General features: G+C 51.8%; 1 protein-coding gene across 11 annotated transcripts in view; it reads left to right on the top strand.

Moving 5' to 3' along the window:
* Nucleotides 1-18,510, top strand: part of CACNA1A (calcium voltage-gated channel subunit alpha1 A) — a 210,364-nt gene that overhangs the window by 139,810 nt on the left and 52,044 nt on the right. For all 11 annotated transcript variants that reach the window (XM_027586362.2, XM_027586361.2, XM_027586359.2 and 8 more), the window contains 5 exons: nt 6,475-6,938; nt 8,631-8,766; nt 10,311-10,440; nt 13,921-13,980; nt 14,711-14,817. In XM_027586362.2, coding sequence (XP_027442163.1) covers nt 6,475-6,938; nt 8,631-8,766; nt 10,311-10,440; nt 13,921-13,980; nt 14,711-14,817 — 897 coding nt within the window. The remainder of the gene's footprint in view (nt 1-6,474; nt 6,939-8,630; nt 8,767-10,310; nt 10,441-13,920; nt 13,981-14,710; nt 14,818-18,510) is intronic.

Here is an 18,510-nt window from a genome sequence, read left to right as displayed (position 1 = left end):
AGAGGCACCGTGAATGGGACAGCTCCTGATGCTGGCTGGCTCCAGGTGGGGCAACTCAGGTGACATGAGGGAGTTGCCACCAGTGTTGAGATTTTCCAAACTGGAACACCCCTCTTGCTGAAGTTCCTTACGAAATAGAGTCTAGTCTTCCTTTAATGTGTCCAGTAGCTGCATTCTGGGAAAATGGGGTGTGTATTTAAAACATACAAGGGGTGTCTGGGTGGCTCAGTCCGTTAAGTTTCCAACTCTTGGTTTCAGCTCAGGTCATGATCTCAGGGTTGTGAGATCGAGCCCCACATCAGGCTCTGTGCTCAGTGAGGAGTCTGCTCGAGATTCTCTCTCTCCCCCTCCCCCTGTGCCCAGGGCAGGCTCCCAACAGGAACAATCTGAGAAGGGAGTAAAGTTTTCTAGGCTAAGAACAGCATGTGCAAAGGCCCTGAGGTAGACCAGAAGGAGGCCAGTTTGCAGTTTGGAGGGTGAGGAGAGAGTGGCAGACAAAGAAATGGAAGGGACAGTGATGGGTCAGCAGGACCTTGAATCCTCTAAGGACAAGGAGAAGCCACAGAAAGGATGTTTAGGTGGAATACAGTATTTAGAACATGACTCGATAATTAAGGACCCGTGATTCACCAGCGCCGTTCTTCTCACTACTGCTAGTATTACTATTATTGTCATCCTTGTGGTTACATGACTCCTGTGATTGAAGGAGCCTGGGTGACAGGGACAGAATGTCAGCACAGCCTGGTGGTGAAGGGCAAGAACTCTGGAGCCGGAGGTCACACTCCTGCCGGTCACCTCCCGCCTGTGTGACTTGTAGTATGTCCCTTCCCCTCTGTGCACCTCTGTTGGCTCATCTGTAAAGTGGGGATGAGAGTGGTACCTACCGCCTAGGGTAAGCAGAAGGTTCAACCGAGTTAATACATGTAAAATGCTTTGAATCGTGCCTGGCGTATAATAAGTACTCAGTGAATGTTAACTGTTATCACTGTGAAGATTATTACTACGTACTCAATATATGCTAACTATGTGTAGTAGTGGTAACAGCAAGCTTTCAGGAAGTGTTAGCTATTACTATTATTATTATCACTCATACTGTTAAGATTTTCTCATCGAAGCACCTGGATGGCTCAGTGGGTTAAGCGTCCAACTCTGGTTTCTGGCTCAGGTCATGATCTCGAGGTCGTGAGATCAAGCCCCGCATCAGGCTCTCCACTCAGCATAGAGTCTACCCGAGATTCTCTCTCTCCCTCTGCCCCACCCCCACCTCTCTCCCTCCCTCTCTAAAAAAAAATTGTTTTTTCTCATCGACAGACATAAAAAAAAAAAAAACAACTTTATATGCATAGCCTTTAGAGTCACCACTCCAGCTCCTTTCTTTCATAGATGGGAAAATTGAGGCCCAGAGAGAGGAAGGGATTTTCTCCAAGGGCAGCCGGCTAATAGCAGCAGTGTGATAAGAATGCAGCTTTCCTGAATCCCACAGGTGGCCTCTGCCCCCTCCTCCCCACGGCCACCCCCAGACCTGCATCAGGAGGGCGCTGCTATTCCCTTGGTAATGGACGCACCAGATGCCCTGGCCAGGGGAGGCTTTACTCTCCTGGCTTATGAAAAGGTTCTAATGCTCGTTGGAAATAAAATTTCATGAGGATTCAGACACTTCTAGAGAAAAAAATCCAAGACGAGGCATTCATCTACTTAAAAAAAAAATGGGCAAGAGAAAACTTTATTCACAAATATAATATACTAAAAAGACATTTCAGGTCTCTATGGTGACAAGCCAGTGGCCCTGCCTAAGGGCTCTGCCACTTGCATTTTTCCTTTTTATCATTGCCTAAGCCTTTTCCCAGACCCGCACTGTGTTTTTCATTCACCAGAACATTGATTTTATATATATATATATATATATATATATAATTGCTCTCTTTCCGTTCCCTCTGCCTCTCCCCCGATTACACCTTCATCTCCTCCCCAGCTTTAAATGGCCCCCTGAAGCTCTCACAAGCTCACCCCAGTGAAAAGTGGACAGAAGCACATTCTATTTCATTCATTCTACGTCGTTCAGCAGCCACTGACCCCAGATCCCCCACCCCAGGTGGCTGAGCCCAGTGGCACCCCAGGGCGACCAAAGCGAATGTAGCGCTCTCCCCACCTCCCAGGAAAACCCTGCGGGTCCCAGAGCGGCTGCCACTCCCCGTACCCGGGCAGTGCCTCCTGCTGGACATGGCTGAGTAGGGGCAGCTCTTGCCAAGACCTGCGCCACCCCGGAATTAACCTCTGGGCTCTCTGAGCCCTAGTTCCACCTGCTGCCATCACCATGAAACCCACTCCCCAGAAAGAGCAAGAGGAGATCCTGGACCTCTGAGCCTCATGGAGTCTATCCTGCCTTAGAATCTGTAAGACCAGAGTCCAGCCCAGCCCTTTCCCGGCTGGGTGACACCTGGCAATGGCCTTTGCCTCTCTGGGCCTCAGTTTCCTCATCTGTGAAATGGGCCTGATCCTAATCCCACCTCCAGTGGTGGTGGCTGTGGGGATTAAACGAGGTAATACACATAGGTCCTTAGGACATGGTGGCATCAGGAAGCGGGACCATCCTCTGCACCTGGGGGCCTGAGCACGCCCTGGGCAAGGTGTCCATAGCCCTTGGGAGAAGGATGCTGAAGTGATTAGCTGGCAGAGGGACGCGGTGCAGGGCAGGGTTATGCAACCGGCTGCCTATTCCGGGCAGATGATGCACATCCCCAAGAGGGAAGGGGGGAAGGGGCCTGACTTCAAAGTTTTCTGCCCCTTTTGAGTTCTCCTTGGAGATGCTTGGCAGTGAAGCCTCCTGGAGACTAGATGTGAGGCCTCTGCAGGCTGAGCTTGGTCCGACTTGCAGCAGACAGAGGTGGCAGAGGGAGCCAAGATGCTCTCGGTCCTGGGCGCAAGGCTGACGTCCCCGTGAGGTGTGCCACGGTCTCAGCCACTGTATTCTTTAGTATAACCTCTTTACGTGGTGCCCGAAGGAGCTAGGTTCTCCTTGAAATAGTAATTTACCCGAACCTGCTTTGTGCTAGGGATACCTCTCTCTTAAAAAAAAAAAAAAAAAAAAAATCTGTAGGAACAATGAGGAAACAGTGCCAGCCAGATTTTCATCTCATGGACAACTTCTCACAAAGGACCAGGAGTGGGTTCGAATTAGGAACTTATTTGTGGGCTGCGTCAGACGTTGGGGATATATAGGTGTAGACCTTGCCTACCCGTGCCATTACAGCTGATGCTCGCTGTCCAGGCACCCACTGTCCGAGGTTCCCAGGGCTGTTGGCAGTGCTGGGGGCTCGGTCCTCCCGGGCCGATAGACGCATCACTGCACACTCTGCCTCCCGCTTTGCACCCCTCCCCCTCTGTGTCCTCTCTCCTTCTCTTCCGAGGACTGGTCATTGCATTCAGGGCCCACCCTGATCTGGGATGACCTCATCTCACGATCCTTTTTTTTTTTTTAAGGTTTTTATTTATTTATTTGAGAGTGAGAAGGAGAGAGCACAAGCGGCGGGGTGGGGGGGGGAGGCGGGAGGAGAGGGACAGAGGGAGAGGGAGAAACAGATTTCCCACTGAGCAGGGAGCCCAACTCAGGGGCTTGATCCCAGGACCCTGGGATCATGACCTGAGCCACGTAGGCTCCCGTCATCTCACGATCCTTAACCTAATTACATCTGCAAAGGCCCTTTCTCCAAATAAGGCCACATTCATGGTTTCCAGGTGGACGTATCTTTTGAGGGGCCACCATTCTGACCACTATAGTCTGCCCTCTGGCTCCTCCCCCCACCAAGATATATGTCCATTTCACTTGCAGAATACACTCACCCCATCCCAACATCCCCAGAAGTCTTAGCCTGTTACAACATCAGCTCAGAAATCCTACATCCCATCATCTAAGTTGGGTATGGGTGAGACTCTGGGTATGATCCATTTGGAGGCCAAATCCCCTCCCATCTGTGGACATGAACTAGAAGACAAATTCTCTGCCCCCAGAATACGGGGGTGGGACGGGCACAGGGTAGAGACTCCTATTCCAAAAGGGAGACACTGGGAAGGATAAAGGGTCACTGGTCCCAGAAAGGTTCCAAACCAGGCAGGGAAGATTCCATCGGGTTCTGGGTCCAGGAGTCATTTTTACACCTGATCCTCACAGGGACCCAAGGAGGTTACCACGCCTTTGTGACGGATGAGGAACAATGCTGAGTAACTTGCCAGTGGTTATGTAGCAACTCAGCTTCAGGATCCCCACTGTAGTCTCCAAGTTATAGGGAAGGTTCTGCTACTCTAGCCCCAATTTAAAGACAAGGGACTTGGGGCTCAGAGAAGTTAATCAAACTACAGAGGGTCACACAGCTAGTGAGGGGCTTTGCTGAGACTCAAAGCCAGGTCAGTCTGGTCCACTCATGTGACTGAGAAGTGAGAAAACCGGCTGGGCCTGTCCTTCGCCCCCTGCAGCCTCAGAGAGACAAGTCTGAAAATAAATTACCTCGTCTCTCTTCTGCTTCCTAAAAACACTGTGGACTTTGGCGAGTTAAAATGCAAAATTGAAACGAGGAAGTGTTAGGTGGATTTAGGGTTCCAGATTGGGCTTGGGCTTTGATGCCTGCGATTGCACCTGATCTCCCAGGGGGTCAATGAACATGTGCAACCTCAGAAAATCGTCTTCTGCTATGACTTGGCTTCTCCAGGACTCAGTTTCCTCATCTGCATAATGGGACTAACAGTACTGCCCCCTGCCCACAGTGATTCTAAGGACTGGAAGAGCTGGTGTGTGTAGCCTGGCCCACGGCAGGTGCTCAGTACACGTGAGCTATAACAAGAAGTAGAGGATAGAGGAAGCAGAACTGGGGTTGCCTTTAAGAAGAGCCCGAGAGATAAGTTTCAGATTGCAAAGCCCTCCAGGGAGAGATGTCGTTGAGGTTATAAACCACAAATATCCTGGGGTTTCCAGGGAACAGACTTGCCAGGGACAGCGCCCAGGAGCTAGGGAAGGATGAGACCCCTCATCTGAGGACCGAGGGTCTAAAGGGGCATCTGAAAGCAAACAGCAAACTTGGGGACCAAACTCTCAGGGAGCTGACTGGGAGCCAGATCCGCTTTGGCGCAGGCAGGCAGAGCTGAGGCCAGCTGAGGACGGACATGCAGCCGGGAGGCACCAGACAGGCTCCAGAGCCCAGCCACCCTCACTGGGGCCACAGCTTCTGGGGTGTCTGGCAAGCTAGGGGTGAGTGTGCAGATGGGAGGAGGCAGGGGTTGATGGGAGGTCTGGGCCTGTGGGACTTCTGGGCTTCAGCATCCTCTTCTGAAAAATGGGGGCATTTGCTTATTATGTGATGAAAAGTGACCAAACATTTGCCATGTGCCAGGCCCCGTTCTGGGCACCGGAATCACAGCTGTGAACAAGAAAGACAAAAATTAACCACTTGGCTCGAAGAGCGGATGTCCCAAAGGGCATTGGGGTAGAAAAAGCCCAGCCAGGACTGTTAACATTTTTCTCTCCTCCCCCGTTGCACCGAACACTCAGACTCTTCTCCTGTCCATCTGCATAGTGTTAACCATTTGAGTAGCTGAGGCACCAAACTCCTACCCAGCTTGTCTCCCCCACTATCCACCTCCAGCCACACCAGCCTCCTGAAACTCAACAAGCTTGTCCCTGTTTCAGGACCTTTGCCCTGGCTGTTCCTTCTGCCTGGAATGCTCATCACGCTTGTATCCCCATGAAAAATTATCATGTTCATTTACCAGCTGTGTGGCCTTAGATAAGAGACTTAACCTCGCTGAGCTTCAGTGTCCTCATCTGGAAAACGGGGCTAGTAATTGCTCCTCATGGGGCTGAGGATGAAGGGGTTCTTATAAGCCGAGTGCTTAGAGCAGCACTGAGAGCTTTGTTACTGGAGCATTTGCTGTTATTACGTTTATTATTATTTATTATGTTTACTTGCATGTACTGCATGCTCTCCCTAACTGGAATGTTGGGAGAGGACATAAATACCTCAGGCACGTTAAGCCATGAGGCAGTTCTACCCCTAAAGAGATGGTGGCCCCGTGTCTGCTTTAGCACCCCTGAAAACACTGTGAGCCCCAGTCCCGCCCAGGAGCTCCCGAGGGGCCTGTAGGCAGAGGCAGGGAGCTTCGAGGTGGAGGAAGCCAGGCTCTGGCAAAAAGTTATTTTACCCTCGGGTTTCTCCCCACGGGAGTAGCCTCGTCCCCCAGGAAACAGTAGGAGAAACACCACACTGAAACCCGGAGGGGCGGGCCATTACACTTACGTGGGGTGGTGATCTCTGAGCAGGAGTCAGCCGGGCCCCTCTTGTGTGAGGCCCTGGGGAGCTCCGGGACGTGGCCTCTCTGGGTCCAAGAGTGCCCCTTGAAGGGCAGAAGCTAAGGCAGGGTCCAGAACGTTCGATCTGTTATTCTAACTCAGTTATGGGTCCTTTCTCGTTGGCCTGCCTTCCACAGAGAGAACCAGGGGCCCGGGGTCCCCGTGTCGGGCCCTAACCTGTCGACCACCCGGCCAATCCAGCAGGACCTGGGCCGCCAAGAGCCACCGCTGGCTGAGGACATCGACAACATGAGGAACAACAAGCTGGCCACCTCGGGGTCGGCCGGCACCCACGACAGCCTCAGCCGCCCTGGCCTGCCCCAGAGCCCCGCCAGGACCGGGAACAGCACCGACCCCGGCCCGGCACTGGCCCCGCCTGCCGCGGCCACCAACCCCCAGAATGCCGCCAGCCGCCGGACACCCAACAACCCGGGGGACCCGTCCGACCCAGGCCTCCCCAAGACCCCTGAAAACAGCCTTATCGTCACCAACCCCAGCAGCACCCAGACCAACTCAGCAAAGACTGCCAGGAAACCCGACCACACCACGGTGGACATCCCCCCGGCCTGCCCGCCCCCCCTCAACCACACCGTCGTCCAAGGTGAGACCCCCCACCACCCCCCGTCACCGGGGGGGGGGGCACCCGGTGTCCCTGGGGCCGACAGGGTGAGCAGGACTGCCTGGACCCAATCCCTGCAGGCTTGGCTGGGTGACCCTAGTCAGTGACCCTACCTCTCTGGCCTCAGTTTCTTCCTCTCAAAATGGGTATAGATGTGGTTTCCTGCCCCACGGGACTGCTGGGAGGGTTAAATGAGATAATATGCTGCAGTGCCGGGCACATGGCCCCTGAGGAGGTTTAGGGATATTGCTTGCATCGCATATTCCCATAAGGAAGCCAGGAAGCCACTGTGTTTGACAAGCAGTGGATCCTTTTAATGGAAATCGAGGGGGCATCAGATGATTCCCCAGACCAGCGCTGTCCGAAAGAAATGCGAGATGGGCTACGTGTGTAGTTTTAAACTTTCCAGTAGCCATATTGAAAGAAAGAAAGGAGAGAAGGAGGAGTGATTTAAGAAAAGAGGGGCACCTGGGTGGCTCAGTCAGTTAAGCGTCTGACTCTTGATTTCAGCTCAGGTCATGATTTCAGGGTCGTGAGATCGAGCCCCGCGTCAGGCTCTGCCCTGGGAGTGGAGCCCGCTTAGGATTCTCCCTCTCCTTTGCTCCGTGCCCCTCCCTTAAAAAAAAACAAAAACAAAAAAGAAATAGGTGAAAGGAACTTTAATCACATTTAACCCAAAGTGTTATTTATTTGTATCCACTTCAAGGTGTAATCAACATTTTTAGCGTTATTAACCAGCTACTTTATGTTCTTTGTCTTGTACTCTTAGAAATTCGGTGTGTTTTACATGTACAACGTATGGAGGTTTGGAGTAGCCACTGTTCAAGTGTTGTACAGTGCAGGTCTAGGCCCTTGAGGGGATTGGCAGTTTGTGACCTCCCTCCAAGCCCCCCACCATGTAAGATTGGGGTCAGAGAAGCAGTGAGAATTTAGAAATGGCCCACTGAGCTAGTTATTCCCGAAGATGGTAACAAAAACCCGGTTTCTCTAGTGCCGGCTCTGTGCAGGAGATTTCCGTGAGTTTGCTTGATAAACACTCACCATAGTTCTATAAGGTGGATCCTGTCATTGTGCCCATTTTATAGATGAAAATACTGAGGCTCAGAGAAACTCAGCCTGCCCACAGACACATAGCAAGGTTAGGCTGCAGAATCAATGCTTGGAAGGGTAGTGGCCCTTGCCATCAAGAGAGCGGTATTCATGGGGGGAGACCCTGCAGTTTGACAAAGGGAGAGCTTAGTATTATCATCTGTAAAGTGGGTCTATCGGGCCTCATGCTACCTGCCTCCAAGTGATGGTATGAAGATCCAACGGGATGAGGGCAGGTTTGTGTTAACATCCTGTGAACATCCCACCAGACTCAAGGCTATCGGGTGGTTGAGAGCAGGCACTCTGGGACCAGGTTCAAATCCCAGCTTTGCCACATCCCAGCCATGTGACCTTAGGCAAGTCGCTTCACCTCTCTGTGCTAGTTTCATCCTCTGTAAAGTGGAGATCATAAAGTACCAACCTCACAGGGTCATGTGAGTACTTAATGGCCTAATGTGGTGCCTGGCGCATTGTAGGCACTTTATAAACGTCAGCTGCTTATTGTCTGCTCTGGGGAGCAGACGGGAGCCCAGAGGCTTATGGGAAATCATGGAGGGAGCCCTGTGTCGGTTCTTGTCCCCACAGTGAACAAAAACGCCAACCCAGACCCACTGCCAAAAAAGGAAGAGAAGAAGGAGGAGGAAGAAGACGACCCTGGGGAAGACGGCCCCAAGCCCATGCCTCCCTACAGCTCCATGTTTATCCTCTCTACGACCAACCCGTGAGTATGGCCTGTGGCCAGGGCAGGGGGCCTGGGGCTCCCACTGGGTTGGTGGAAGTCAAGCCAGAGGGCAGGCCCACACAGAGGGTAATGGGGAGAGTGGCCTCCAAGATCACCATTAGGCCATAGGGGATTTTTGAGCAAATGAAAAAAATGATGCCCTTTTCTTAAGTCCTGTAAGAGAGAAATTTCTCATAAAGTACTGATTTGGGGGGGAAAGACCCCTTCTGGCCATCAGCTAGAAATCATTATCATAAATATTCAAATCTACACCATCTGTAATGTGAGAGGCACCCCTAGGAAATGGTTGCCTTATGCAGTGTGCAACCTATACAATTATACATGGCGGCCCTGGTCCCTGAGCTCTTGCTCCTAACCTCTGGTCTGCAAGGATTTGGATTCTAGGCGGATGGTCTCTGAGTTCCATAGCCCTTTGTCTTGGGCATCCTTGAGGAGGATAGATTATTTAGGAGAGAAAGTTATTACATGTGTCTCACCATGACTTCTTTAAGGATTGCATTTTTCCAAAGGATATTTCTTGAATCTCTGGTCCCTCAAAATGCTTCCTGACAAAGAAAAATCATGTCAGAGAAACTGGGCGAGAACTACTTTCTATAATCTTCCTCTTGAGACTCTTGAGTCTCATCTTATGCGCTTCCTTTTTTATTTGGGTTTACTAGGAAAACATTTATATGGTATTTAGTGCCAGGCACTGTTGTGAGTGCTTTACAAATTAAAAAAAAAATTCTTATAATAACCCCATGAGATTTGTCCTATGCTTATGCCCATTTAACAAATGAAGTAACTGAGGCCCAGAGAGGTGAAGTTACCTGTCCAAGGTCATACAGCAGGCGAGTGGAAGATTCCAAACAGACCGATGCCAGCATCCCTGTTCTTACCCACTCAGCTTTGTTGCCATCCACACAACTTTATGACATATTTATAAATATTATTAGCTCCACTTAAGAGATTAGGTACTTAATGTACTATCCCATTACCACATCAAAGGCTCTGCTAAGGCCTGCGATTTATAACTTCAGTAACTTTCTGGAGCCCCTACTATGTGCCAGGCATATATTAACATTTTTGATCTTCACATTCTTGTAAGGTAGGCACCATGATTATGGCCATTTCGTGGATGAAAGCACTGAGGCACAGAGGGGATAAGTAACTTGCCTAAGGTCACTCAATCAATAAAAAAAAAAAGAAGAAGAAGAAGAAATTTTCATCTCCTACAGAGTCAGGGATAATATTTCTTCAACTCAGTCTGGGAATCACGATTTTCCAAGAGGGTTGTTTGGAAGTGATAGGAACTTAACAGGGCCTGTGAATATCTTCCCTGGCTGGGGGCCCCCCTACCTTCTTGGGGTTCCATGACCCCCATGAGGGCCCCCAGATGGAGAATCTTGATACTTTGTTGGGCATGGGACCTTGGGCATTAGAGGTCTCGGGGAGTGGTAGGTGACATAAGGAGATCACAGAAGGAAAGGGTTTGTAAGCCCACAATCTCAGTGGACCTCTGCACGCCCACCTGTCCCCAACAGCCTGCGCCGCCTGTGCCATTACATCCTGAATCTGCGCTACTTTGAGATGTGCATCCTCATGGTCATCGCCATGAGCAGCATTGCCCTGGCAGCTGAGGACCCCGTGCAGCCCAACGCACCACGAAACAATGTGAGTCCCGCCCCACAGACCCCTTCCTGGCCGGGCTCCTCTGTTACAGGCTCCTCTGCCCTGCACCCTAAAAGCTGATTGCCATGGTGGAAGGCATGTCAGGGGTACGCCCTGGGCACAGCCCTGGGCACGGCACAGCCACTGGTTGGGAGGGGAAGTTCTGATGTGCTTGGGGGCAGGCTGCTCCTTGAGGAGGCAATGGCTCTGTGCACTTGGCCGGGGAAAAGGTGGCCTCCAGCGGGTGGGGCTGGAAATTGCTGGAATCCTTCCGAGAGGGAGTGAGGCTGGCATTACATGCAGGGACCCATGCTGTGCCCGGCAGGTAGGAAGGACGCAGGCACGGGACCCCACGGCCAATCCCCTCGGCAGCCAGGTCTCACCAAACAGACTTCTGGGTTTGGACATGAGCTTCGAAAGAAAGGACTATTTTGACTCAGGAAACCCAGCCTACACTTGTAGCTTTCTGGAGAGCTCAAAAGCTCTCCCTTTAGGGGTCCAGGGTCTGTGAGCGGATCCTGTTAATTGAGTGCTTGCGGTATTCCAGGCACAACCCCAGGCACTTGGCGTGTAAGCTCTCCCAGGTATCCCCACATGTGACAGATGGGGAAACTGAGGCTCAGGAAGGCTAAGTGACCCGGTCAAGATCACACAGCACAGTTCCAACTCTGCCTCCCCTAGGGCTCCCGCTGCTTCCTTCAACCGTCTCTGTTTATTGAGCACCTACTGTGTGCACGGCTCCCCTTGAGTCCTGCCAAGCGAGAATGAGTGTGTGCCTGTGGTTGAGAGGGGGAACAGGCGGGGGCGTGGCAGATTCTAGATTGGCAGCAGCAGCCTCTGCCCCAGCTCCTTCCTGCCCCCCATCGCTGCCCCCCCCCCGCCCCACCCAGAGCCAAAGGGATCTTGTCCGCTGGGAGCTGGGCCCTGCCACCCTCGCTAAATAGGTTAGGAGCCTGGCGAGGCTGCCAAGCCCCATAAATCAAGCATGCCCGACAGCAGCTTACCTTGCACTTTCCCTTCCTCTGCAGGCCTGGCAGGGCGATGGGGGAGTCAGAAGGGAAGAATTAGAACAAGGCTCCCAGAAGAAACTAGTACCAGGGCAGGGCTGGGACTGTGCTCTGGTATCTCCTGCTGCCCGCTCTCCCCCAGGGACAGCAGGGAGCCAGGCCCGGGAGGGGGCATCCCGAAAGGGGTCAGCAAACCCCCTGCCGACTCTAGGAGATGGGAGAAGGCTCAGTCGCTGGCTGGTGGGGGTGGCACTGCGGTGCCCGGGCTGAGGGGATGCGTGGGCATGATTTTCTCCAGGGCAGAAAACCATAAGCGCAGTTTCTGGATCAGAGAATTTGCACACAGTCAGGCTTGCTAGATGCAGCCAGGCGTTTGCGGGACGATACAGTGACACTGGCATGGGTAGCATAGGGGTCTCCCGCTGCTCCACGGGTTTGTCAACACTTGGTGCTGGAGACTCTCATGCTTGGCAGACCTGGTGGGTATGGAGCGGAATCTCTCTGCAACTTTGATTTGCATTTCCCCAGGATAAATGAGTCTGAGAACATTGTTGGATTAAACTGAACCACAGGAAATTGCCATGCATAGAGGTCAGAGGATCGCCATATTCGATACAGTCAAACCTAATTTGTTGGTCTCTTGATTTCCTCTTGCCCGATCTAATTCATTCAGTTCTTCAGAATGAGATTCCCCTGACCACCTGGCCTGCCCTTCCCCCACTCCCTGCCTTCCGGTTTTCCCTCTCGGCCTTTCATTCATTGCTTTGTTTAGTTATTACTAAGTGAGCAACTAGTATGTGCCAGGCACAGAGCTAAGCATCAAGGATTGACAGGGTATGAAATGGTCGCTGCCTTCCTAGAGCTCACAGAGCACCAGGTCTTGGGCCATGCTGAGCCCTCCACCCAGTGCTCCTGAAATGCTTTCTCTGCACCCAGATACTTCCAGCCCCTTGCCCCTGTCGCCCCACCTGAGGAAGCCAGCCATCCTGGCCACTCTGGTCCCTGCTGGTCCTTCGAGCACCACACATAACGGGAATGTGAGTTGCAACCACACAGATCACAGAGCCCACTGCCCACAGGACCCAGTACAGTTCCAGCTACTCATGCATTCATTCAACAAACATTTCTTGAGTGCCAGCTGTATGCTTGGGCCTGGATATTGAGCCAGAGACGCTACAGGGACAGCCAAACATCCATGCCTTCATGGGGCTGACATCGGGTAGGGCACATGGGCAATGAGATTACTAATAACTCTAACAAATTATAACAAATAATTTGCAAGGGTGGGTGGTAGACTCGTTAAGGGAAATCACAAGCACCAGGAAGTAGGATTGAAACAGGCAGGGCAAGGTGGCACTGAGAAAGTGATATATGAGCCAAGCCATAAAGGAGGAGAGAGAGGGAATCTGGTGGGATGTGGGGAGGAGCATTCCAGGCAGAAGTAGCCTCCTGTGCAAAGGTCCTGAGGTGAAGACAGGGTGGCAGGAACAGAGAGAGCAAAGGGGAGTGAGAGGAGGTGAGGGCATAGAGATGACCTGGCAGAGTGCTCGGGGCCTCTGGGGGGGGGGGGGGGCGGGGCCCGAGGGCCACAGGAAGACTATGGCTTTTTCGTCAAGTGGGATCAGAGCCACAGAGGATTCTAGAGCAGAGAAGGACGCGAACCCAACTCAGCTGCTCACAGGCGTCCTCTGGTGGTGGGGCTCAGTAAATATCAGCTCTTTTCTAACATGAATCTGATGGAGTCAGCCCCCCTGCATTTGCCACCTACCCGACACTGTGCCAGCACAATCACATCCTCACACGAAGGTCACACCAGAGACGTGCCATGACATGGCCCGGGAGGGGCCAGGCTGCAGACCGGTGCTCATCCAGGCAGAAACCACCCGGCCCTGGTCCCGTGTAAGGCGGGGGGTGAGGGGAGAACCACCCCACCATGGTGAGCATGTGGCCGCAGAACTGGGTGGGAGACCACAGTGGTGAGTTTGACCCCCAGGATCTGACTTAGACGGTTGGTCCTGTTTAGGAGACCCTCTGATTTCTCACCTAGGAGGCCCAACAGGTCAAGGGCATTGGGAGGTCAGACTCATCGCCAACAGGGATGCAGTCCTTCCCCAACTTCCCCAACTTCCCCAAGACCACCTTTACTTTATATTTGAGCTTTGGGCAAATAAGAAGCCCTTCCCACTGGTAAGCCAACCGTCCTGAGTGATTTTGTTAGGACTTTGCTGCCATCTGCTGGACAGTTTCATACACAACATACAAATCTGTACTCTCAGACAGGATGGGGGGAGCCCTTGGGCAGTGCACATCCTGCCCAACTGTATGTGGCAGCCATGTTTCCTCCTCTACTTGGGAAAGTGTGTTCTTCGGGGACTTTGCTGGAGACCACACACCCCACTGGGCAATCACTAGGTTCATAGGGACTCTGCTGGAGCAAACCAGTGATCTGCTGCCCCTTTGCTTTTATCCCCTACAGGTGCTGCGATATTTTGACTACGTTTTTACAGGCGTCTTTACCTTTGAGATGGTGATCAAGGTGAGTGCTGAGAGAGCCAGGGATCCAAGGGAAACTTCACCCTCAAGAATGCCACCTTGGCACAGGTGGCTTGCCTGGGGGATTAGAAATGCTTGGTGTGTTGGAGCAGCAGCAAGGACTGGAAGGGGTGAGTGAGGAGAGCAGGGAAACCAGGGCAGGGAGATGAGAGCAGGGAAGTGACAGGGACAGATCCTGCAGGGCCTTGTGGGCCACAGGGAGGACTTTGACTTTTGCCCCAAGTGAGGTGGGAGCCATGGAAGGTTCTGAGCAGAGGAAGGACTTGACTCATGCCCATGCCCACGGGCACCCTCTGGCCTCGGGGAGGACAGACTTGAGGGAGGGGCAGGGCGGGTGGGAGCCAAGAGAACTAGGAGCAGGTGGCGATCGTACTGGTCCAGGCAGAGGATGATGGGGGGCATTGGAGAAGTGTGGTGTTGGAGAAAGTGGGCAGATTCTTGGAAGGTTTGCCAATGGATTCCATGTGGGGAATGAGACAAAGAGGAGTCAAGGGGGACCCCGAGGTTTGGACCTAAGAACCAGCAAGTCAGAACTGCCTCTCAGGAGGTGGAGAGGTACTCCCCCAGGACTCCCCCAGGACCTCTGGCTACTGTCCCCATGCCTCACCATGTCCCCCTCCTGGTGCCCCTCCCCACCCCCAGAGACTGGAAAGGTGAGTCTCGATCCCCTAGGTGGGATGAGGGGTCTGAGCACCATCTCTTCTCAACCCTAGATGATCGACCTGGGGCTCGTCCTGCACCAGGGTGCCTACTTCCGGGACCTCTGGAACATTCTTGACTTCATAGTGGTCAGTGGGGCCCTGGTGGCCTTTGCCTTCACGTAAGTCTCCTCCTGAGGCTTCGACTTGCCTCTTTGTCCCCTGCCTCCTGCGTGGGGCTGCCCACTGGATCAGGGAGTGTGTTCTCAGGGCATAGAGATGGGGAGAGTGGGCTCTGGGAAGTGGGAGACATCCGCATGCCTCCAGGAAGAGCTTCGACTGGCTTTTGCATGACGTCTACTGTGGAGGAATAAGGAGAAGGGACCCCACCTTCTACCTCCTCATACAGCCGCGTCACTGACCCCTCGCTCTGCTGCTTTCAGTAGAATAGCCCTGCCGGGACATCTCATCTTCCTTCTGCTCTATAAGCTCCACCCCAACCGCTGTCTCTCTGAGAGCCCCCTGAAAAGAAAACCAGGAAATGAATGTGCATGAGAATTCAGACTCCCACCCTGTGCCTGAAGGCCCTGTAGTTGCAGACCTGTGACTCCCTTTGTGTGTCTTTTACTTCTGGCAGTCCTAAGACTCTCTGCCTCCTGAAAAACCATGCATCATTGTGCAACTCCAAGATGGCACCTGGGTTGTGGGTAGCCATTCCAGAATGGCACCCAAGGGCTGAGCAGCCATTCTGTCCAAGATGGCACCCAAATTGTGGGGACCCGTTCCAAGATGGCACCTAAGTTCTGGACAGCATTTCAAGATGGTACCCAAGGGCTGGGCAGCCACTAGATCTTGGGGCCTTGATACTCAGCAGTACATTCCTCAAGTTATAGATGTTTGGAGCAGGTTGTACTCAGGGGCCTTGTACTCAGCAGTACATTCCTCAAGTTACAGATGTTTGGAGCAGGTTGAGAAGACCTAACCAGCTCCTAATCCAGAAACAAATCTTCTTGGGGACCCTGTCTGTGCCCACCACCATGGATCATTCCCGGAAAGGAAAGTCTCAGAGAGACTCTGAGCCACCTCACCCCCATAGTGAGAAATCAGAAGTTTCCTTTGTGCCTCTTCCCCCTAGCTTCCTTCTCAGCAGATCTTCAGAGGTTCTTGAATGGCCCCTCAACCAAATAACAAAGACTTGGTTTGTCAGGAGGCCAGAGTGGTGGCTTATTTCCAATTTAAGGACTAACATGGGCCACTCTCAGATCTTCTCTGGGAACACAGTGAAGTCAAGTTGTGTCAGAACAGCCAGAAAGCTCCAGGGTTCTGGATGCCTCCAAGCTGGTGGAGAGGTACCATGAGGGTCAGGAGGCTGATTGTATTTCTGACTCTGGCCAGACTTCCCACCCCCCCTTTCCCTTTACCTTCTGCTTTCTTTTCCTCTTTCTATGTCTGCTCTCCTCTACCTTGTCTCCTTTCTTTCTCCTTCTTCCTCACTCCTTCCTTCTCCCGCTCCCTCTCTCTTACCCTTTTTTAAATGATTGAGTATTTATTTAAGTATTAGAGCAATGGAAAACACTGTAAAAAAAAAAACCAAAATTTTGGCAATGTTATTAACATATTCTGAAGTTTCAAAAAAAAATAAGTAAAGTGCGCAGTGAATTAGAGGAGAAAGATTGCCACAAATAAGACAAAGAATTGTTGGCTTTCATATATAAAAAGCAATTACAAATCAATAAGAAACATGAAACTCATTAGATAAATGGACAAGGGATGTAAACAGAAATTTTGCAGAATGCTGACAACTAATAAAAATTAAAAAAAAATCAGCCTCCTTGGAATTCGGAGAAATGTCAAATACAAATAAGTTACAATTTGTTTCCTACCAAGATAGCACCAGTTTCTTCCAAAAAGATTTTTAAAGTGTATATGAGAATGTCATGAAATATGCTCCTCCCTCCCTCCATCAGCTATTTGAGCGACTCCTACAAGGTGTCTGGTAGGCACCATGGCTAGGTCCTGAGAAAATTTCAACTCTGAAGAGCCAAAATGCTTTACCACCCTCAGCCTGGAGTGAATCCATCCCCTGTGGAAATTACCTACGTGCTGTCTGTCTCTGTTTCTGTCCCAAATTCCCGTTCCTCCCTCATTCCTGTTTCTTTCTCCTTCTTTCTCTTTCCCCTTTTTTCTCTTCTTCCCTCTGACAGCCTCTCTGCTCTTTCTCCTCTTCTGTTTCTCCCCTCCCTCCTTCCCTCTCTCTTTCAGTGTGTCTCTCTCCTTTTCCCCCAACCCTACATTTTCTCTTTTCTGTTTATCACCTTCTGTGTCTCTCTGTTTCTCCTTGCCCACCCGGCCTGCCCCAGCATGTGTGTGTGTCTCTCTCTGTCTCTGTCCCTCTGTCTGGTTCATATCCTCTCTGCTCTCCCCATTCTCCCTCTTTCTCTCTCCCTCCTCTGGTCCTGGCCCTGTGGGCCTGACCATCTACCTAACCTGCGGGGCCTAGAAAAAGGGGACACTTCCCCATGCGCTCTGGCATCAGGAGACCCAGCCCCCACCATGTTCTGACCAGGGACGGTCTCTGCAACAAGGGAGGGCAAGCTCGAGCAGGCACCTCGCTCATACTGCCTCGGGCCTTCCAGGCTGATGTCCTTCCAGCAGCCCCCCAAGTCTCCTAGAGCTCAGGAGGTGACGGGTCAGGGGGGACCCTGTCAGCCACATCCATCCGTCCACACACAACCACTCATTTGCCCACTGTGCCTGGCGTGGTGGGTTCTGCCCTCCGTGGCCACCACTGGGTGTAGAACAAAAGAAAGAATGACCGAGGCCCATCAGCTCAGCCTTGGCCCTGGCACTTTCCTCCCAGACCTCTGTCGGAGCCGACATGCTTCAGTGACAAGGAGGGGGCCCCCACTGTTGCCCTGCCTCACCTCCGCCCCCCAATTTGACCTCACAATTTGGGGAAGGGGTGGCGGTCCAAAGACTTGGGACTTTCAACCAGAGAACTTTTGCTATAATGAGCTATAGTTTACAATATGCTGTTTCTAGGATCCCTGGAGCTACAATTAGGCTCTACTTTAAGCAAACACTTTGCAAAAGCAGAATTATTTTTCCACCAAAAATCAATCAGCAGAATGATTCTTTGTGTTGCAAAAGAATCTGCTAGAGGGAGCTGATTTTTTTTTTGAATTTTCATTTTATATATGAAGTTATACAAGGGCATTCAAAATGAGCCTACAACTCACAGAAATTTGGCAGCGTACTTGTAGTCAATCTTTTAAACTGCTTCTATGAAGTTTCTACAGGCATAAAGCCAGCCAGCCCATGACCTTGAAAATCCCTGTTTTGAATGTTTTGGGTTTTTTTGGTTCTTTTTTTTTTTTTTTTAAATTCCTATGTAAGGAAGAAGTCCGGACTGGGATTTAAGGACATCCTCTAAGCCTCAGTGGGCTTGTAGATCTCACAGGAACTGGGGGGAGGGGGGAGAGATTTTGCCAGTGGGATCCTGACAAGTGCTAGCAGCTCTCAAGGGGTTTTAGAAGAGCTGACAGCCATGGGGGGGTGCCTTTATATGATGGTCATAGGGATAGGAGAGGTAGACCTTGAGGCTCCCCCTGCCACACCCTCCCTCCCTTGCTGCAAAAAATCCATCTGGTGCTGCCAACTCTCTTCCAAGGCAGGACTGCAGTCTTGGCACAGCTGGCCGGGCACCTTGATCAAGCTGCTCCTGCATGCCCAGGGCTAAATCTGCCCAAAAGCCAGAGAAGGAGCCCTCAGGCTGTTACTTTTCTCCCCAAAAAAGTCTCAGAATCCCACCCCCTGGCTGCAGGTTTCTGGCCTCTTTTGCCTGAGAACGTTTCTCACCCTATAAGGACTTTACT

Source organism: Zalophus californianus, chromosome 1, assembly GCF_009762305.2.
Source record: "Zalophus californianus isolate mZalCal1 chromosome 1, mZalCal1.pri.v2, whole genome shotgun sequence".
Lineage (NCBI taxonomy): Eukaryota > Metazoa > Chordata > Mammalia > Carnivora > Otariidae > Zalophus > Zalophus californianus.
Note: the sequence above shows the minus strand (reverse complement) of the source record. Positions and strands in the feature narration are given on the sequence as shown.